The sequence below is a fragment of the Bombus pascuorum genome, chromosome 1, assembly GCF_905332965.1.
Source record: "Bombus pascuorum chromosome 1, iyBomPasc1.1, whole genome shotgun sequence".
Taxonomy (NCBI): Eukaryota; Metazoa; Arthropoda; class Insecta; order Hymenoptera; family Apidae; genus Bombus; species Bombus pascuorum.
Genome location: NC_083488.1, coordinates 27578502 through 27600354, shown reverse-complemented (window position 1 = coordinate 27600354; position 21853 = coordinate 27578502). Strand labels below are relative to the sequence as shown.

The window sequence follows — 21853 nt, the reverse complement described above, 5'->3', positions numbered from 1 at the left end:
CACCTAAAGTCACAAAGAAGCTTTATACTAGGTTTTTAAGAAGCTCAACAAAAGGTGTTCTGACTATCACAAAATTTCTACTTAGAAAATAATTGACCTAAACTTAACTTAATTGGCTTAATTGACATCCTAAGCATTCATACTTTGCAACCACCCGATCGCTCATCCGGACAAATAGACATTTCAAAAATCGAGATTTGCGGTAGACAAAACCCTTTTTATTGGATTCCTCCACTCAAGCTTTTTACTAATATACCATAACCTTAGTGAAAATTATCCCAAATATGTACTATAGTAGTGATCAATGAATTTATTCCCTTATTCCAGAATTTTTGTATAAAATAATGATATAAAATAATGAAGTAATAATAATCATTAATAAAAATATAATATAATATAATTACAGTTCTATAATCACAATTCTTTTTAGAATGACTTTCCGAATGAAGAGACTCAAGAAACTTCGTATCTTTTTTTTCATAAGAGAAAAGTTTCATTAAATAAAACAGATTAACCTAAAAAAATGGATCATGTTAATTCGATATTTTAGGAAGCAATTATTTAGGAACAATATCACCGCGTTTAACAACATGTCGGTGACTGTATAATCTTTTTCGCAGGATCGTTGCGCAACTGCAAAAAAAAAGGTAATAACTACTATATTGTACTGAAGATATTCGACGATATTTGCAATTGAAATAGATTGCGTGTAACTGCCATTGTAATAGGTTAATTGGAACGCGTCGTAACTGGTAGGATGACTGATCAAAATGCATCGGCAGTTGTCGAAATCTTAGGATGAAGAACACGATCCTAACAGTACTTTTTTATTCATGTCTGAAACTTTTCGCGGAAGTGCGTTCTAGTGCGAGGTATTATAACTAAAAAAAAGCCCATTGTCTCTCACCAAAATATTAATCAAAAAGTAATAAGTTCGCAACTTTCGAAATGTATTTTGCTTCATCGTACTTGCAATTTAAAAATATTTCAAAGAAACTTTTCGTCATATACAATATTTCTTTCACGTTTACTAGTTTTCACATTTTGTATATTCTTTCGTGTATACCTTCGTTTGTATATTTTCCAAAATATTGTAAATATTTGTATAAATTCTTGTATAATGTTACCAAATGTTTTCATAGCTTCTTGACCGATGACGCGAAAAACTCCACTTTAAAGTCGAGGATAGTTCTACCGGAGTATTACGTGAAAGGTTAGTCAACAATTCAATGAAATATCTTTCCTTGAATAATTTATATACAAAAAATCCATTCCACATATATATATTTTCGAACGAACTATTAGCTTATGTCACGATTATACGTATACATAGTATTGGAATTATAAATTTTTTTGAAAGTACCATGTGTACGTATAGTGAGTAGTGAAACTATTTGTATTCTGTTGCTACTTATTTTGATATTTCCGTACTTATGTAATTGTAACATACACTGATTAAGTAGGCCTAAATATATGTTTCCTACTAACCTAAACGTACTTTTATGCAATTACAAAAATCTGGTGTCGTGGAAATGAAATGCAGACCTGAATCAAAGTACGTTTCATTGAAAGACATGGGTATGTGTGAATACTTTTTAGATATGATAGCCACTATCCAAGGTGTCCCATTTTAATTATTAAAGATCATACTTTTTGAAAAGTTATTGTGGTCACGCTAAATAGGGCACCTTGTATATGCGCGGTTTGTATGATTGTACGTGTAATTGCACGCTAATCAACATGGGTTAAATGCGAAAAAACAACGCAGAGATCAGGCCTCCATCGAAGCAAGGTTTTCCAGTGGTAGTGGACTTCAATATCTTTGTAGCTGATATCAATTCAATAAATGTAGAGGATATGGATTTCCGGTGAGTGGAGATGGTATATTAATGAGATCATGCTACTGATTGATATGCACGTGTTTTGCACGCTAAAGTATATTAAAAAATGTGTAAATAATATTTCATTAGATAGATTCGACCTATTTTAATTGATTTCGTTTTACTAAATATAATTTACTATCATAGCACTAATAATTTAATACATATTATTTAGGTAGTAAGCTTTTTTGAATTGCGGTCCTTTTTTTATAATAGCCGAATAAAATAATAGATAGCCATCCTTTACTCCTACATAATAAATATTTTTATGTTAACAATATAATATTGTATAATACATATATTGAATAACTTCCAGTCAATATATTATCTATTTGTGTTTTACTATTTCAAATAATTACATGTTACGTATTCAACAGTTGCCACAGAAATAATAGAATTACGTCAAATAGGGTAGACATGTTCGTTCGTCAGAGTTGGATCGAATCTCGACTTGATATGCCGGACGAGATTTTCGAGGAGGGCGACGATTACGTGACACTGCCTCCTGAATTCTTCGACAGTTTATGGCAGCCAGATCTTTACTTCTTAAACGCGAAAGTCTCTGGTAATTTTTGTCATAAATGCTATATATATGAATCATATAAAGACATGCGCAAATAATGTTAGATTAAAATTTCTAAAACGTTACTAACTGCACGTATAGACAATAATATTATACTTCCAGTTCTACTACAAATGAAAGTTCACGATATTATAAAATTGAAAGGAGTAAGACTGATATTTGATACAATGTAGCACAAGGATGATAAATGAACAACTATTTCCTATTTATATTAACTAAACTTTCTAATACTCTGTTGAAGTCTTTTATTAATCATTTATTATATCTTTCACTACTTATCTAATAATAAGTATTCATATTGTATCTGGCATTCGTCGAAAAACCGATAACGATCTACCTGATATGGATATTATACGCGTTAATGATCCGTAAAATTCTGAATAACCTTGAAGTAGCCTTGAAATGATCTCCAAGTAATCTAAATGTACTTTTATAATGACTTTAATATGTTTTTGCCAAAAACATGTTTAATCTTACAGTAGTCTTTAGACGACCATGAAACTTTGTAATAACTTTGAAATATCTAATAACGAATTAAAATCATTTTCTTTTTCAGAAATTGCGGCGTTAAATCACAAATTCTCATCTGTTACGTTGTACAGAAACAAAACGGTCAAGTATTCAGCACGGATGCATGCCATCATCGCCTGCCAAATGGAATTTCAACTCTACCCAATGGACATTCAAATATGCCCTATCTACATAGAAAGTTGTAAGTTCAATAACGGAACAAGACTCGCTAACAGGATATATCTCATTCCTGCATTTTTATTACTTTTTTCAGTTAATTATTCTTCGCTTTAATCATATTTAGTTAAACTGTTCTTTTAATTGTAACAATAAAAATAAAAATTTACATGAATATTCGCGGTTTAATCATATTGCTGAAACATGCAGAAAATTGTTACTGGCAAGTTTCTTCATATCTCTAAAAATAACACAAATGATGTGAATGTAGATAAATAAATTTATTGGTACACCTTGTATGCAACTCTAGACTCTAGAACGTCACAGAAGTCTTACAGTAGTTAGCGATAGATCATTGTCGAAACAAATTATTGCAATTTATATTTAAAATTTCAATGGAGAATGGAACGGAATGGAATTATTTAAGATCCATTGCAAAGTCATTTAAGATCTAGTGCGTATATGTACTATTGAACTGTTGATGTAGAAACACCTGCTTCTTAATTCAATCTTCTTATTAATATGCCACTCTTCTTTATATTTATATTCATTACCAATTAATCCCTTAAAACTTTGTTTAATTTTATTATTTAAACACGCATTGTTTAATTTCATTAATTTTATTTTATTATTTATTATTTGGTATTAACAAATAGTCAATTGTATAAGTTCATATTTAAATGTTAAATTATTAAAATGAGAATGTTCTATCCGACAACCATCCATTTCTATAATCCCAAAACTCAACATATTCGCTACTTTAACATGGAAAACTGCATTACTCGCGATAGTTTCCTATCACAAACAGAAGTTACGCTTAAGATGGGGATTGGGCGCAGTCACGGTGAACCCAGAACTGAAGCTTTTACAATATGATATCGGGAAGCCGGTGGTTACTGAAGAAACTGTTGATTATATGCTTGAAAAAAGTGGTACGATTTTTGTTTCAATACAGAACGGTGATATCCAGACATGAAATATATATATATATTTCATATATATTATAATTTACAGGAAATTTTTCACGACTGGTAGTGTTCTTCCGATTCGAGAGGCAAATTGGTCATCATCTGATACAAACTTTCGCACCATCCACGTTGGTTGTGATGTTATCTTGGTTTAGCTTCTGGTTGGGCTTAGATGCGATCCCTGGTCGTGTGGCTCTTTTAGTAACCAGTATGCTGACCTTGGTTACTATGTTTACTGGTCTAAAAAGCGATATTCCGCCAGTTGCTTACGTGAAAGTAGGTTCAAATATAATTCAAAGAGTATTACTACTAATCGTTCAACCGTATAATTCTTCTTATTCCTTCTTTACACTTGTTCTCTTTCTTATGGGGGAGGGGGGGATACTTTATATTCATAGAAGCATACAAAAATTCTCTTTGACCATCTCAGAAATAATATTTTGTTTTACAAAGTACATTTCTAAGCTTGTCAGAATATGTTTAGGCGAACATGATAATAAAAACATTCTGTTCAGACAGTCTTACTTGTAACTTGGTTTCTAATGGAATTTTCATATCATTTGCGTCGTTCATTAGTTCTTTGAACACTACCTAATACTTCTTCACTACATTTTTATTTGTGAATAGCACAGTGACGTTTTCTTTCCTTATCATCTTTGTTACGTAATAATGCTATACGGTAGAAATCTTTTGAAATTATCAAATGATAGCTATTGTATGAGATGGAGAAGTATGTATTGTTTTTGTATCTGACATTATCGGATATGAATTGATAACATAAATACTATATCTTCGTCTGAACGGAACTGTTCCATTACGACACATTCTGTGTTTAAACACATAATCTAAACCGATCTTGGTACATATGATATCGAATATATATTAAACTATTTCAATGTTTATGTAAATTATTCCGATGTTAATACCTCTAATTTTCTAGATAGCAGAATAATTTGAAGATTTATTAATATATCAAAACATTGACCGATGAACATTGTGGTAACGTATCTTTATGCGTTTAGGCACTAGATGTTTGGATGGCAGGCTGCATGATGTTTGTATTTGCTGCTCTTGGTGAATTCGTTGTTGTAAAAGTACTCGACTTGCAGTACCAGTTGGAATATGATCTACAATCGTCAATGTCCCGACATTACTCAACAGTTCGTATAGCAATTTTGACATTATTGTCATAAGTACAAGTTAAAGTACCAAATCTTTTCAATACTAAATGGAAATTAATTTATTATCCCTGTACGTTACTATATCATTTAATTCTTGTTCTAACTGCTTATCCCTATACCATTGTATGTTATTAATATGCCATTATATTAACATTAAATAATATATCTCTAACTATTTCTCGAAACCTAAATATTTTTAATATTTACCCAATTTTATATTACATTAGGTCCCGGCCTTGCTTAGATCCATAGTTATTTAACACCTTATATAGATGCGTGCGTTGTGCAAGGTCAATACTATTAATCAATCAAAGAAGTCTGTGGATTAATGGTTAACAAGAGATTCAATAAATGCGTCAAGTAATACGTTAGATAAAATACAGCAAAAAAAAAAAAAACATAAAACATTAGAAAATTTGTATTGGATAACTAATAATAAGAACATACAAAATTATATATTTAATAAGTTCCGCATTATTTTTAGCGTATAGTTGCCATGGAAAAGGGTCAAAGTATTTGGGATTATGACTCAACATATATACCAAAAGCAAGAAATAAAAGAGCTGGTAGCAAACATCTTCTACAAAATGCGTGGCTAGATACTGAATATCCAATGATACGTGTATGCAAAACACGATCACAAAAATTTGACAATTACAGCAGAATAGGTTTTCCTATACTATTTATGCTGTTCGTCATTTTGTATTGGCCGATACTCTTACTTAAGAAGGCAACGTAATGTTATAGATACATAATATAGTTAAATAAAAATCTATAAATTATTATTAGCGAAATTATCACGTATTGCATAGTTTTTCATAATTATAATACCCTAGAGTAGAAACTACTATATAGATATACTGTACTAGAAATGTATGAAAGTAAATAGGTCTGATGTATTTTTTAAAATACATGTTATTTGTTAAATTGAAATATACATTTAATAAAAATAACAAATAAGATACTAGATGAATTTATTTAAGATTACTATAAAACTTATAAATAATATGTACACGTGTATGAAATAGTTCTATGATTGTATTCATAAAATATTTATGTGAATGGTAATCTATTTCTTTATTATTCAATCTTATCATTAAAACTTTTTAATCAATTTCAATTTCTTCTAGCAAAGATTTTTCAGATTCCTCGTCAGTTTCCATTAAATTGTTATTGGTAACAGCTTTTTTGGCTTTATAAGCACCAACTTTTTTCAAATAACTCATTGTATACTGATTGAAATCACATCTGTAATAGTAAAAAGAATATTAATATTTTTAAACAATAATACGCATAAAAATTATATACTAACAGTTTACTCAAATCATCGTATTTCTTTTGCATATTTTTCTGTAACATTAGCAATATCGGCATTTGAAGAGCTGTATTTATTCTTGGTCCGTGATTAGTCAATATCATTTCTATCCAAAGAAGATAAAAATGTATATGCCTAGTAAATTCCAATTCCGTTGCTATGAATTTTAAAACTTTCTCGACATAGATATTGGATAAAACCATTACTGTTAAATTAACTGAAATCAGAGATATAATAAGTATATTGGATGGCTAATATCACATTAATAAACTATTATTAACTTACTATCTGAGCACGGAATATTTTCTATAACGCGTTTTATTAATAATTTTTCATTCAGCTTCAGAGCCATCATTAATGCTGGAAATGTTGTTTATTAGTGCACTTTTATTTATTCTAAAGAAATTAAATTATATATAAATCCCAAACCTTTTGCGTATTCCATTTGACTCAAAGTTTTTTTCACAGCTTCTGGTGTAATTCCTAATTCCAATTCAAATGGATCAAATACCAATGCAACATCTAACGAATATAATAATAATCCTTCCGTCGTTGCCGCAGCCCACTCTTGTCCTATATGCAGCAAATATTGGTTGGTTTGTTATTAAAATTAAGTCAAAATAATATTCGGTATAAATTAGAAAATAAATTCAACCTGTTGGAGAAAACTGTAAACTATATACTCTAATTTCTGGTTTTATATTTCTGCTCGCCATATCTCCACTTCTAACGCCTGGTAATTGTAACTTTACATTTTCTCCTCGTTTTTCCACTAATGCCATGTTTCCAAATTCTGTTAAATTTCGTTTATTTATAAAATCCTACGAAAAATAAATTTTTATAGGAAAAATAATATTGCCTTCCAGAAAATAGTAAAAATATTATAATTCAAAGTTGACATAAAAAGTTACTTACATTAACTCCATCTAGTGATCTATTCTGTGTTACAACAAACTTTTTTATAAGTATAAATTCTTGTACATTATAAATGCATATATTTTTAGAATGACCCCCAGCTAATATGCACGTACCATCAGCTGAATAACAAAGAACAGTAAACGCCCTAAAAATTTGATTTAATTAAGGTAATTTCAATTGTACCCAAATTACTTTTATTTCATTATGTATGATATATTCATACTTTTAAAAATACGTACTTGCCCATAAGACTTCGCTTAGCTGTAATAAGATCAGTATCACACCTTCCACTGCCTAGATCATTTCTTCCTTCAATACTACCAATTTGTACCGCCGTTTTACAATGAAAAAATGAAATTTGCCCATCCAAAGTGGCAACTGCTACTTCTTCACCGTTTGGTTTATATGTAACATATAAACCATCAGCAGTTAACTGTATCGTTTCATGTGAAGAACCACTTTCAATTGCATTCCATATTTTCAGTGTTTTGTCCCAAGATACGGATACCAATTCCGTGCTTGTAACACTTGGATTAAATGCCAAACTGGCGATTGGACCTTCGTGTCCACTTAATATCTAGTATATAAAATACACAATAACACTTTAGCAAAAATTCTATAAATTTTCGAGACGTTAACACGTTGAAGATTGATCTTATTTAAATCCTTCTTAATTTTATTTAATTGAACTTAAATCGCTAATTCTCAATATGTGCAATTTTAAGATATTTTCTAGAAATATACCTCCAAAAGTTTTCCTAGTTTGACGCTCCACAAATAAATTTCAAAAAAGTCTTGGCCTCCGGCTGCAAGAAACTCGTCACTTGAATCTAAAGCAACGCAGGAAAACTGTACGGGTCGCGGAGAGGTAAGAGTTCGAAAATTTCTGTACCTCGCTAAATCATATGCTCTAACAGTTCCATCAAGTGATGCAGAAACAATAAATTTTCTATTATGACTAAATATTACTCCTGTTATCGTAGATGTATGTTCTTGAAATGTAATAGAACAAAATCCATTCATAGTGTTCCATAATTTAACTTTCCCGTCATCACCTCCGGTAATAATGTATTGGCCATCAGGACTGTATGCCAAACAGTTTATATTACTACTGTGGCTTTGTTGCTTCATGGCATAAGTTTCACTTTGCCATTCCCATACTAATAATTGACCAGCTGTAGAACATCCTAAGGCTATCCAGTCACCAGTTGAATTTATGGCAATCGATGTAATATATTGGTCCGATATACTGAAAAATAAAGATTATTAAAAATAAATTACATTAATGTTAAAAAGATATAAATACTATATTAAATAATATAACTAATTAAACAATACCTTAGAGAATGTATCATATTTACATCAGGCATTTCATATAAATAAAATGCACCAATACTGAATCCTACTACTAGGATATTAGTCTGTTGATGATATGCAGCTGCAGTTAATATTAAATTTACTTTATTTTTGTTTTGAACTACATTAGCTAGATAATGACGACTCAATTTAGTATAAAGTAATTGTTTAGCTTTTGTCTTATTTTTAGAATCTTTTACAATTGATTCAGTTGAATCTCCTGTGAAATATAATCTGTATTACATATCTTATGTCTTTCTTTAATTTATTTGTACATTAAATATAAAATTACAAAAGAAAAATTACCTGATCTCAATAAATTACGTTCATGAGCTTTAATCTGTTTGTCTGTTTTCTCTATAGCTTTCTCAATATTAACATCATCTTCTTCGTCACTATCTGTTTTTTTGTCTCTTTTAATTGGAGGTATGTTGGATGGTATTAAATCTTCTGGATCAATTGTACACTCCCAAATACACAATTGTCCATTTCTTTAGAATATATTTATATTATCTTATGTAATGAAATGTTTCCATGAGAATTACATTCTAAATACATACCTGCTAATTGTAATTAAATCATAATTTCTTTTTTCAAAAAAGCATGATACAATTCCATTAGTATGGCCACCAAGAGTAATATATCTGAAGTTTACATACTTTTCTAAGCTGTAAATTCTTGTAGCCATATCTTTAGAACCAACAGCTAATAACTTTGAATCATAAGACCAATTAATAAAAGTTGTGTCATCCGTAGCTGCATGAAATGCATGTTCCATAATAAATGGATTATATTCAGCTGTTTGCAAGCCAGGTGCATTAAAAACAAATACTGAAAAAATAATTGTCATTAATATAATTTTTTAATCAATTTTAATGAATAAATAAAATTAATTATATATACATGATATATATTACATATCATATGAAAGACATACCATTACTTTCTTTACACACTGCAAAATGTTTACCATCTGGAGAAAATTTTACACATCTCACTTTTGTATTAAATCTATATTTATGAATTACCATTTTACTAATCATGGTAATTACATGAACATCACCCACTATTAGAAAAATTTTAAAATAAAATTATACTGAAATTTTAAGACTAACTTCAATCATATAGTATGATATAATTGTACCTTCATTAATTGCAATTAGTAATGCTCCATTGGGTGATAAATCTATGCTTGTATAATTAAATCGACTCTCCACAGATAATGTTTGAGACTTATTACTGAAAATAATTTTCACAAAATTATTTCATTTATCATTAGATTAGGAATCATAATTATTCAAGTGAAATACTTGAATAAATATTATACTTACTTTTTTAAGTCATATATTGTTATCCGATTTCCCACTGGACTAATAACCGAAGATCCATCTTGAGAAAATATTAAATTCCCTTTACTATAAACTGTGCCCAGCAGATTACTGAACTATAAAAAATATTTATAATAATTATAAAACTACATAAAATATTGAAATATAGTACGTAACAAGATTAGGTTAGGAACAGAACAGATTTCAGCATCTATTACAAAGTTATTATTTCATAAATCACAAATACACTCTTTTTACCTTATAAGCAAACTTCATGGTGTTTTAATATACAAATATACAATTTTTATTACAAATATATTTCAAAATCATAGAGCACGTTTAACGTTATATTTGTTTAACGTCATATTTGAATCGTGCTTCGTCCATATTGTATTACAACTTCCGCTGTAGCACAACTTCCGCTCGGTGAACCGAATCACGTGTTAAAATTAAGGTGTTGGCTCAACATTTCAGAAACTTTCTATTAAATTTTATAACTAATTGTAAATGTAATGATAAAAGCGTTCAATTATTGTTTTTATGTATTTCACGTTCCAACGCATGCATATCCAGAAGGATGTTGCAAAATACATCATAAGAACTTCTTACAATTCATATGAATTTTACACGAACCGATTTCACGCCTATAATACAAATTTAAACTGAAAATTTCATTTAGAAAATCAAACATGTATTTTCATGAAACGAATGAAACGAAAATAAGCGGCTACGAGTGCAAAATGCGTGCATCAAATTGCACGCGTAATATAAATCTTGCATCAAAGCTTTAACTATTCCATCGATACATTAATCAAAAGAATATTTAAATTTTATACTATAACCACCTAACTTAAAAAATCATTGTAACTTTAACTAACATTTCCAAAATGAAATCGCAAGTGATACATCTTTGTTTAAACGTAGTCACGTGTCTGCGTACATTTTAGTAAAATAACCTCAAAATGCATGATAAATGTTGTAAGGGTAAGTCGAAAGGATAAATAAGATTTCAAAAGCAATATTTATTGTATCTCTAGATGAAGATATATTATAGAAATTAGCATAAGAGATAAATAAGTAAAGGAAACGTATGTCACGCGGTCCGAAAAGCAAAAGCTTGCGCAGTGGAGGTGCGCAGTGGTTCTGTACAGAGCGTATAGCATGGCTGACGTCAGATATAAAAGATGAAAGACGCGACTGGATTCGCTTGGAACGGTGTAGTCCGCAGTCGCGAACCAATAGGAAGGGAATAGACATTACCGAGTTTCGGCAGGCTCTTCTTCTCTCACTCGTCACTCGTCACATGACCCGCACTCCTGTACGGTAGGCCATATTTGACAGTGGCACTAGTTTAGCGAAGTGAGTGCGTGAAGATCGCTCTTCATCCCACGTTCGCGTTTTCGACAACCTGTAAATACTCGTGATCGATTTGACCTACGAGTCCTAAACGCATCAAAATGAGCAGTGAATATTCAGAAGGATCTCCTGTTTATGCTCCCTTTTTCGGAGTAATGGGTGCCGCCTCAGCCATTATATTTTCTGGTGAGTTTCAGTTGTTTGAAATTGCTCTAGAGACACTTGATTTGAAGAGAGCGCGAACTTAATAATTTATGCTCTATATGACAAAGTATATGACACAATTATAGACGAGAGAGTAACTCAATAAATGTACTCTTAACATTGGCAGTTCTTACCGTACGCACGCCATTTTCTTTGTTACAAACTGCATAAAGTATGGAAAAACAGAATATATCACGATGGATTGACAAATTTTTATTATGTAGTTGTAACAACCCTCTAGGGAATATCTAATTTCGTTGATCGTTCACGATATGACTCATCTTATTCTTCGGTCATTACCGATAAAAAAAACTAGATTCGTAGAACAATCAATGAGAATGAACGCGTATTTCCACTATCTCGTGAATATATTTTGATACTGTGTCAAATCTGTCACCCGGTAATATATAATATTAGTCTGCGATACAAGTGCGTTCTAATCTGAATTACACGCCGAACATGTCAAGGATAGAGATTCAATTTTGAAGCGCCATTTTTCTAGGCACGTAGATCTAGGATTTCGTAATGTTCCGTAAATGCAGTCCAACGAGCTTAATTTTACATTACGAGAGAAACATTCGTGCGCCGCGTTTGGACGACCGGGGGATATTGGCTGTGTTATTTCGTAATGGTGACCTCGTTGGATACTTTTTGAATAAAAGTCTGTATGAATTGAGTTGATGGGTACGGAAGGCAACTAATGCAGAGGATTTACGGGGATCGATGGAAGATTTCACCAGATGCAACTATCGATATCATTATCTATCGATTTAGGTTTTAAATTTGGATAAAACGATTTTTCGATAATCTCTTATAATGAAGAAAGGAGAGAGGAAGGCAAAACATGTTCAAGCGCGCAAACTTAAACTTTGAAGCGTCGTCGGTGGGTCCCTATCAAGGAAATCAATACGAATCCCTTTTACCGTGTGCGCCAGTCTTGAATGGACGGCAACACATGAGAAAAGCTTGACCTACGAATCAGAACCACGAGGAGCTTCGAATGTATGAAAAATCCTGATTTTCGTTCAAATAGAATTATCCCACTTGTCCAGAATACTTTAACGTCTCTATGTTTTCATTCTTCTTTTATTGTATCTATATACGAGCCACTCATAGAAGCTAAACTGATCAACTTTATCGAGGTTAATTTTTTGGTTTTAAACAAGTTAAACGACAATCATCTATGTCATCATAATAATTGATTATATTAAAGTTAAGAAATTTTCAAAGGCTGAAGTTGATCGGTTTGATTTATCAACGACTTATATAGTTGCATATGTATGCGTATGTGTAATAAATTTTTTCTGGACGCTGCTCTCTTTTATCGCTAAAATCAAAAATTGTTTTTGCTAATCGAATAAAAAAAAATTGAAAGGAAGAAAAGAGATTTTCTGGTTGTGCCACGCCCCCTATTCACGAGATGGGACTTACATGATTATCATGTGACTGCCAACGTGAGAATCATGTGACGATTTCCAGTCATAGTGGAATAATTTTATGACTATTACCTGAGATTTCTCTCTTTCTTATTTTCTTTTTACCAATGTACAACCCCAAAATTTTGAGAGACATGTCGACGAAAATAGCTACGGTATCGAATAATGTCATAGAAATGGGTCCGTGACCTTCTCATTAGAGATTAATATTAAACGAGATCGATAACTCTCGACGGCTAGGAAATATCGTCGACACATCACAGAGATCTGTCAAAGTTTCTATTATGTATTTTGTTACACGATTATTAAAAGAAAGATGTTATAATGTTATAATATTAATTCCAATCGTTTTATATTCATTCGTTGTTTTCCGATAATTCTTATCTCATACCACATTCAATACATAGATATGTATAAATATCTATCAAAGTATAAAATGCTTCACTTATACTATGGATAAAACCTTCTATACTATGTCTGAGTGACCATGCTTTACTATTTTATTAAATATTATATTGAAACGTATGTATTATATAATCATAGAATCTTGTATTTAAATGTAATATAAATCTTTAATTGATAAATGCAATTAAAAGTTACTTATTTTTATATGATACCTATTTTACTTCCAGCTCTAGGAGCAGCATATGGCACAGCAAAGTCAGGTACAGGAATTGCAGCCATGTCTGTTATGAGGCCAGAACTTATCATGAAATCTATCATTCCTGTTGTTATGGCTGGTATTATTGCCATTTATGGCCTTGTAGTAGCTGTTCTTATTGCTGGTGGTCTAGAAGAACCTAGTAAATACAGTCTGTACAAGTATGTTATACAAGTTACTTAATTATTTAAACTTCCTATAAAATAGTTTAGGTCAATAGTAATAGTAACAATTCTATATAATAGGAGACAGATTTATATTTATTCTTTATGTATTTTAGTACTGTAAGTATTATATTTAAAGCATAGATTCATATTATATTGAGGTTTAATTTGATATTTTAGTTCTTTTATATATTTCATAGAAGGTATTGTAGTTATCTAAATATTGTGTTGTAGCTATTAAAAGAAATAATTTTTGAACAAAATTAAATACAATTTGATTATGTTATAAGCAGTATTCTGGTTTATTTGCTATGTATTAAGAAATACCTAGGTAGATTGTTACAAACCGTAATCTACATGAATTAATTGCTCTAGAAGTCTTAGCAATGCTTCTTTATACATATTCTTACTTAATCAGTTTGGGGCTTACCTAGTTTTAATTCTTTTTGCTTTACTAAATGTTAGTAGTTTCATTTGTAATCAACCACTTTTCTCTTCCATAGTTAACAAGAGATTTTTTTGGTCTTTTTACTAGGGGTTTTGTTCATCTGGGTGCTGGCTTAGCCGTAGGTTTTTCTGGTCTAGCTGCTGGATTTGCCATTGGTATTGTTGGTGATGCAGGTGTAAGAGGTACCGCACAACAACCTCGCCTGTTTGTTGGTATGATCTTGATTCTAATCTTCGCAGAAGTATTGGGTCTCTACGGTCTCATCGTTGCCATCTACTTGTACGCCAAGTAAAATGATTTTAGTAGCAGGAATGCAAGACTCGTCGCCTGCAACCAACAGCGCTCCCCGACTATTAAAATATTACTTGTTTCGACATTTTACTTAAACACATTTTTTCCATACATACTCACATCGACTCATCTAAGCATCCTTCTGTAATACTGTATTCAAGTTGATATATTAGAGTCCAAGCATTTAATAAGTACATATTCATTATATAAATAACATAATTGTTGAAAAATGCTGCAAGCAACAAGAGTGCTGGAAATCTAATTAATTGATTAAATATTTTGAATTGAAAAAACAAATAATTCAGTCTTGCAGGAAGAGGATGTATGTACAGAAGATACGAAAAGCAACAGGCGACAGGGAGTTACACTGAAGAAAGACCCCAAATATCCCATGTCGAACATTTCTCTTTCACTGTATAGTAATCATTTGTAGTGTAGTTTGACATTGAATTATCAATTAAGATAATCGGCTCTACTGAGTGTATAAAGGAAAAAACTGTTAATGATAAAAGAATATTTAGCACAATTACATATATTAAACGCGATTGAAGTGGCAGTATACAGATTGCAGATGAACGTCTTTTACGACAAACGTTTACATAAAATTATAATATTTAAATCAGAAAGTGGGAAGAAAAATGCAAGATTGCATGTAAGAAACAGCATAATATGCAATGGTTGTACAAACTATATCTTGAACAAAAAAAAGGAAAGAACATAGATATTGTACAATCGAAATTACAAGACACAAAGTATAGTATGTGGGATGAAATTTTAGAGAGGAAAATGAAATGAATGTGAGTAGAAAATGGACAGATACATGATAGTATTAAGTCAATTCAGAGACTGCTGGACGTATTAGGAATTTGCACTCATTATGGTTTTGAATAATTCTGGGTGACCGCAAAGGCCAGCGGTAAATCCCCTCTTTTAGCTGTAAACATACTTATTTCACTTTTCATTAGAAATATATATATGTATATATATGTTAATGGAGTGAAAGGTATGTTAAGGCACCACAAAACAAAAAGATTCCATACGTACATCCAGCAGATGTATGACTACCTAAGAAAGGGGTACGAGATAATAATGATGAAAAAAATCATTTGTACATTCCATACTAAGTTCGTTTTGTGCAGGCGAGCGGGCGTTTGTAATGGCGCGACAAATGTAGGTTTTTTGGGAAAGAAAACAAGGACAAATTATTGCGTTCGATACTTTACATTTTCTTTCGTGACAATGTTTTTAAATAAATACAATTATGGGGTTGAAAAACGACGCAAACGAAACTTTTTTCGGAGTTTCATTGTTATGGGAGCTGACGGTGAACTCTGATATATGTGTTATGGCCTTTTAATCGGCCACCATCTCTCCCCGTAATAAATATATCGTGTCACGGTCGAGGACAAGAATTCTTTGCGCCCGCTTGCCAAATTTTATTGACTGCGCAGTATTTTCTATCTAAAAAACAACAAAGCTCAACATGTAGGCGCATTTCCGGGAGAGAAATAAACATATAAAACACTAAACGTTTCAAAACCATTTCAGTTTACGATAATAGCGCATGAAACCAAAAAGATGCGAATCCCATTTCTTCGAATTCATCTGATCGGAAAAAGAAGAAAAAAAGAAACAAAATGCACGAGTAATAGGAGAAAAAAATTTCAGCTCTGAGATATCCTTTTATTATTGATTGATCCTCGCTTGAAAATATACCTATGTTAAATTGCATTGCTAAAAACAATTTTTTAAACAAATAGGCATTAGAAATTCTATTGCTTTCTTTTTTTTCAAATTCTTAACAACGATGATAGAAAGAAACGGAATAAAAACAGCGTAAAGGAAATGGAAGAAAAATTGAACATTTTTTGTGAATAATTCGTAACTAGCAGTATAACACAAGCGAAACGCAAATGCGAGCCGGGGAGCGGTGGTGGTGGCTTTCTGCAACGAGATAGAATGAAGGAAAGATAGAGTGACAGAGAGCGCAAGAGCGATCTTCACTTTAAACAAAACACAACTTTATATTCGAACAAAATGCAAAAAAGCACACGAATATATTACGCCAATTACCTCTGTTCCCCCTTCTTCCTGCCATCCTAAATATGTTCCCTATCTATCTAATAATGATAATTAAAAGAAAAAGAAAGAAACATCTGCTATCTGATCATAAATTGTTCCCGTGCAATGTATATATCACCCGCCATGCTTTACACAATACGATTAAAAAGAGTTTTTTAGGCTAGATTAGGTTGGGTATTAATTGTATACCAAAAAATCTTGTGTAGTTGAGAGCGAAAGTAAAAATCGATGTGCAAATAGGCGTGTATGTGTGCGTTGTGTGTGCGTGGTAAAGAAAGGAAGTTTGGTGAATGCTAGTGTGTGTGCGAAAGAGTGAATGAAAAAGTCCAAAAGATAAAGAAAGGGAAATAAACGAGAAAAGAGCACTGGCAGATGGAGGAAAGACACCACTGTCACCGCCGCCGCCGCCCCTCATGTACTATCTTCCAGTGTTATATTAAAAATAGACTCATTGTTGAGCGCAAAAAAGTGATACTGATCAATAATAATTATTTATGTTATAATTCGTCCTCGATGTTACAGAAAAGAAAACCGTGTTTAATAAAAATTTAATTTGGACAAATAGTATCAGTACTCACTTGTGTATCATCGAAAATTTACCTAGCTGTATACATACACTATATTACTAGCGATAAGAGTAATTAAACGCATGATGACGATCCATTTTTTATCACTGCCATTCAATTTAAAGAACCATGCTTTCTATATTACATCACTGGTACCTAAATCGCGTCTCACTGCAACATTGTTCGATGTTTTACGTGTTCGAAGAAAAAGAAACAAAATATAGAGAATGAGATAAAGAGAAATTTGTGTAAAAAAGTAGTTGGAAAAAAGAAAGAAAAGTCAATACGATACATAAGAAAGAAGAGTTTTATTGATTTGTCAAAACATTTTAGTTTTAACCTTTTTTGACGATCAAACGATATTTCATCGGATACTCAATCTTAACATACTTATTCCTCGCTTGTGAATATAAATGATTGTTTACATAATGTATTCAGTAAACGTTGAAAATTGAATTAACATTGGATGAAAATTACTGTTAAAACTGCATGTGAAGGGAAATGCAAATTTGTTACGTAATCGAACTTGTTCCACAGATAGGAAATTTTATCTATGCGTTCACACACACATATATTCACATATCCCTGAAAACATGTACACATAACCATACACGCATACATACGTGCGCATACATGTATATATATATATACATATATATACATGTAGTGCATAGCTGAAGTAAAATCAGGTCGTACTCTAAAATAAATCGATACCCGTCTTACTTTCATTTAAAATGGTACAACTATCATTGTTAAGCAGTTTATCAGATAATATAATATAATTTGTTTGAGAAACGTTAGTTGACTTGTATCGAAAGTAAATATAAAGTAGCAAGTATTGCTTTAACGATCGATTCTTGCTAATGTAAATACCTTAAAAATATATATATATATCAAGATAGAGTCTGTGATTAGTTTATTTTATATTATATTTACATTTCTCCGCGACAATTGTTCAGTTTTATTAAAGTCGTTAAAGTTTGATCATAGATGAGAGAGACCGCTCGTACGCCCGCAACAACAACAAAAATAAAAGAATAAATCATTATCGCACGCGTCATTTTTAAAACATATCCTATATGTGCATTATGTTTCATTTGACAAAGTGTTTTGCATCGTGCCGTAGAACGCATACACATAATTTGAAAACGCTGGCACGCCAATTAGACTATGTATACATACATGACACACATACTTGCCGTATAACGTTTAGCGACAAGTTATGTTCTTTTACAAAATGTAAACTGGATTATCGAATGTCCTCGACACGATAATGGGATTCGCTTAAGAAGTAACATCTAGAAACGATACCTTTTTAGATAACATTGAAATCCGTTTTTGTTTCATCGATTTCGCGGCGAAAGTCTGTTGTAAAGGGATCAGTAAAAATTAAAGAATGAACAAAATTTGTTAAAGGTAAGATTGTAAAGTAACGTTGTACGAATGTACTCGAGATAACTTTTTACAATATGATAAAAGCATTATATTTCGTTTATATTTACTATATACTAATGGCAGTTGATAATATGTTACATCAGTTTAATGTAAATGTTATTAGCAATATAAATTTAAAAAATTGAAACGCTCGTAGAAAAAGAAAGAGAATTGCTGAAATACCGTCGCGTATTTAGAATTATAGTTAACTATAATTTGTTTATATGTATGCAGAGTTGTTTTCAAAAAAGGCTCTACACGTATACCAAATAAACACTGTTTATTAGAGCCAAACACGTGTAATGCTATATTGCATGCAGTAATAATATACACCGAACGCACTTTCTCTTGTATAATATCAAGTTTTTGTTATAGTTATTTATTTCAGTCGAAGTTTATCTATCATTTTTTGTCGATAAATCTCAAAATCCCAGAAAATCATCACGTATCTCCATATATTTGTATTATTTGTTTTCATTATCGAATATATATATGTATATATACCTCTAAATGTGCAGTATATAAATAGGAATATTGGTACGAGAAATGTTTCTTTTGAATCATTTTTGAGCGATTTTGCTTTACAAGTCCAACAATGCTATTTTGTATATTAAAATGTTGACAATTCGACGTTCAAAACTTTAATTTTGTTTACCCTTCTCGCCGTAAATATGTGACGAAAGGAAAGGAGGTAAGTAACAATGGAGGTAAAAATCAGAGATCTTGATTCTTCCGTTGATTAACATTAAACGATCCATTATCGATGCGCCTTCTTATGAGTTACGTATGTCATATAAGTTATGGACAAGTATGAGTATAAAAATTGACTTTAGTCACGTATTTGGTCAATTAGAATTTTTCCCTGTACGATTATTGTTTCCACGCGAAATATACATAAAAAAGACATCAGGTGACTCATATTCATGAAACATAAGTGCTGCGAAAGAGATATCGTCGAAATATCGGTAGCTCATCGTTCCTTCATCATGTTCTTTGACAAATTTCAACGTTCACGTGTATAGTGTGAATTATATCGCGTTTACAATTAAAAAATTTTTTTTTATTATGTCCATTGTCGACAGAACATTCACTGAGTTGTAAATCGTTGGTTGATAAACTCGATTAGATGATGCTTTCTATCTACTACTTATATCGTTTCAATAACATGATGCTTTTTTTCAAATGTATTACTCGAATTACATATATTCAGTTGTCAACACAAAATTTAACATAGTATCGCTATTACATATATATATATGAATAGTTTTGAAGAACAAAATATACAGAAAAAATCGGTATGTCAATTTTGAATTGATCTTCGAATATACATATTGTTCGCTTTTATATTATATAGTATGCAATAGAGATAGAATATTCACGACGTCTCGGAAGTCCATGAGATGATGAAGATGAACGTGATTTATACAAAAGTAGCTTGTAAAGCAATACACGTCATTGTAAATAGAGATTCTTGTGCTAGTAAGAGGATGTATGTATGTATATACATATACACACCGTACGCATTTATTAAAATTATCACGTGAGTATAACAATGGTAATCGAGAGAACTAAATAATGAGAAAAGAGCATGAGGTACCATTTTAATATTTTTATAAGATTATTTAGATAATAATTTAAAAGTACGACAAAATAATGTTATATACTGTGAAAATGAAGTTAATGCAAGATGAGGAAAGAAATTTTTTTGAAAATATGAAAAGCGGTTCTTTTCATGAAAAATTTTAATACTTTCGTGAATTTTTTGTTAACTGTGAAAATGAACAGTGAATGGTGAAAGAGAGAACGACAGACACAAAGTCGTAAAGATGATAATCCTAGGAACAAATTTTATTGATAAAGATAAAAGAGATTTCTTATCAGTTTAATGTCTATGATCAATTAAAAACGATTATAATGTAGTCCATTATGTGAGAAATAATACTGACGATATTATACATGATTCGTATGTTGCATTATTTGCTTTTTTTTGTTCATTTTCAATTAATTTATAATTAATATATGTGGAAAAAAATAAATTAATAAAGTTGAAGTACAATATCGCATATTACATAGCAGCTGAAAAATTGAATAGTACTTATTGATATTAATCATTTACTAATTATTTATGTAGTAATTATTTTTTCTTATTTTTCATGTTCATAATAAGAAGGCAACAAACAAAACACATAATTATACCACAAATATTCATTAAAATATTACACTAATGTCACTATTAAATATATTCCACGTACAAAGAATATTTTCAAATTAGCATTAATTCATCGCAGCGAGGATTAAGTCATTATCTTTGAGAATTAAATAAAACAATGAATACACATCTGATACACACGATTTGAATTAAATGTATCGAGAATAATGAATTTATTTTTCTAGATCGAGTTTTAAATTAATTTGTGAATAATGCGTACCTGCGATAAATGTGTATTCAAAAAAGAAATAAATTTAACAATGATCGATTCAACATAAGTATTTGGACTGACAACACTCTGGGTGCGAACTACCTAATACATGGTGGGAAAAAGATGCAGTTTAATTGAAATTCTTCATTATGGCAACAAGAATTAGGGGGCGACGTAGCAAGTAACAATTTTTTTTAATACGTACATTGTCCTGGAATATTATCGATAAATAATTAAAAAAAGAATAAGTATCCAAATTCTTATGTTTAATTAATCGGTGTATAATAATAATTACGTACAAGGAGGCTTAACAAAATTAATTCGATTCGAATGTGCTATTGGGAAAGCGAAAGTCGATGGATTAATTTCTAAATTAATAATATCTGCTTTCTTCTTTCACCGATCATGAGAAGCTGCGATATTGCACTAACTTTCTTTTAGGCGAACTTATGGCATCGTGTCTGAAAGTTACGCACTAATTAAAAAAAAATATCATATGTCGATGCGTAGAATTCTAATTAGGAGAGACTATAGGCAGGAAAAGAAGGTAAGGTGACTGTTGGTTCATCGACAGA

General features: G+C 30.9%; 3 protein-coding genes across 8 annotated transcripts; 2 read left to right on the top strand and 1 right to left on the bottom strand.

Annotated features, from left to right (window-relative positions):
- Positions 1-501: 501 nt before the first annotated feature.
- LOC132908977 (glycine receptor subunit alpha-1) lies at positions 502-6261 on the top strand. 6 transcript variants are annotated; one of them, XM_060963523.1, is made up of 10 exons: positions 842-872; positions 1143-1213; positions 1544-1578; positions 1769-1868; positions 2291-2445; positions 3020-3175; positions 3942-4082; positions 4165-4394; positions 5141-5278; positions 5784-6261. In XM_060963523.1, the coding sequence occupies exons 3-10, from the start codon at positions 1575-1577 to the stop codon at positions 6036-6038; spliced, it is 1179 nt and encodes a 392-aa protein (XP_060819506.1). In that variant the 5' UTR covers positions 842-872; positions 1143-1213; positions 1544-1574; the 3' UTR covers positions 6039-6261. The 6 variants fall into 6 exon arrangements, with proteins under 6 accessions (XP_060819497.1, XP_060819467.1, XP_060819506.1 ...); XM_060963484.1 differs by lacking the exon at positions 1544-1578 and having other exon boundaries at positions 512-872; XM_060963503.1 differs by having other exon boundaries at positions 1544-1868.
- LOC132908958 (periodic tryptophan protein 2 homolog) lies at positions 6257-10705 on the bottom strand. Its single transcript, XM_060963449.1, has 15 exons — positions 10475-10705; positions 10220-10332; positions 10033-10127; positions 9826-9954; positions 9449-9719; positions 9195-9379; positions 8871-9108; positions 8277-8781; positions 7772-8109; positions 7530-7677; positions 7270-7435; positions 7044-7187; positions 6900-6974; positions 6612-6831; positions 6257-6547 (listed from the first exon to the last, which is right to left on the bottom strand). Exons 1-15 carry the CDS (start codon positions 10490-10492, stop codon positions 6406-6408), a joined length of 2787 nt encoding a protein of 928 aa, XP_060819432.1. The 5' UTR covers positions 10493-10705; the 3' UTR covers positions 6257-6405.
- Positions 10706-11465: 760 nt separating this feature from the next.
- LOC132909002 (V-type proton ATPase 16 kDa proteolipid subunit c) lies at positions 11466-17420 on the top strand. Its single transcript, XM_060963569.1, has 3 exons — positions 11466-11758; positions 13845-14034; positions 14573-17420. The coding sequence occupies exons 1-3, from the start codon at positions 11674-11676 to the stop codon at positions 14775-14777; spliced, it is 480 nt and encodes a 159-aa protein (XP_060819552.1). The 5' UTR covers positions 11466-11673; the 3' UTR covers positions 14778-17420.
- The last annotated feature ends 4433 nt before the right edge of the window (positions 17421-21853 follow it).

Coding starts and splice junctions, on each gene's coding strand:
- LOC132908977 (XM_060963484.1), top strand. CDS start 799: ATGAAGAACACGATCCTAACAGTACTTTTTTATTCATGTCTGAAACTT. Junction 873..1,142: donor GAAGTGCGTTCTAGTGCGAG/GTATTATAACTA, acceptor ATGTTTTCATAG/CTTCTTGACCGATGACGCGA. Junction 5,279..5,783: donor TGTCCCGACATTACTCAACA/GTTCGTATAGCA, acceptor CATTATTTTTAG/CGTATAGTTGCCATGGAAAA.
- LOC132909002 (XM_060963569.1), top strand. CDS start 11,674: ATGAGCAGTGAATATTCAGAAGGATCTCCTGTTTATGCTCCCTTTTTC. Junction 11,759..13,844: donor CTCAGCCATTATATTTTCTG/GTGAGTTTCAGT, acceptor TTTTACTTCCAG/CTCTAGGAGCAGCATATGGC. Junction 14,035..14,572: donor AGTAAATACAGTCTGTACAA/GTATGTTATACA, acceptor TCTTTTTACTAG/GGGTTTTGTTCATCTGGGTG.
- LOC132908958 (XM_060963449.1), bottom strand. Junction 9,380..9,448: donor GATTTAATTACAATTAGCAG/GTATGTATTTAG, acceptor TATATTCTAAAG/AAATGGACAATTGTGTATTT. Junction 7,436..7,529: donor GATCACTAGATGGAGTTAAT/GTAAGTAACTTT, acceptor TATTTTTCGTAG/GATTTTATAAATAAACGAAA.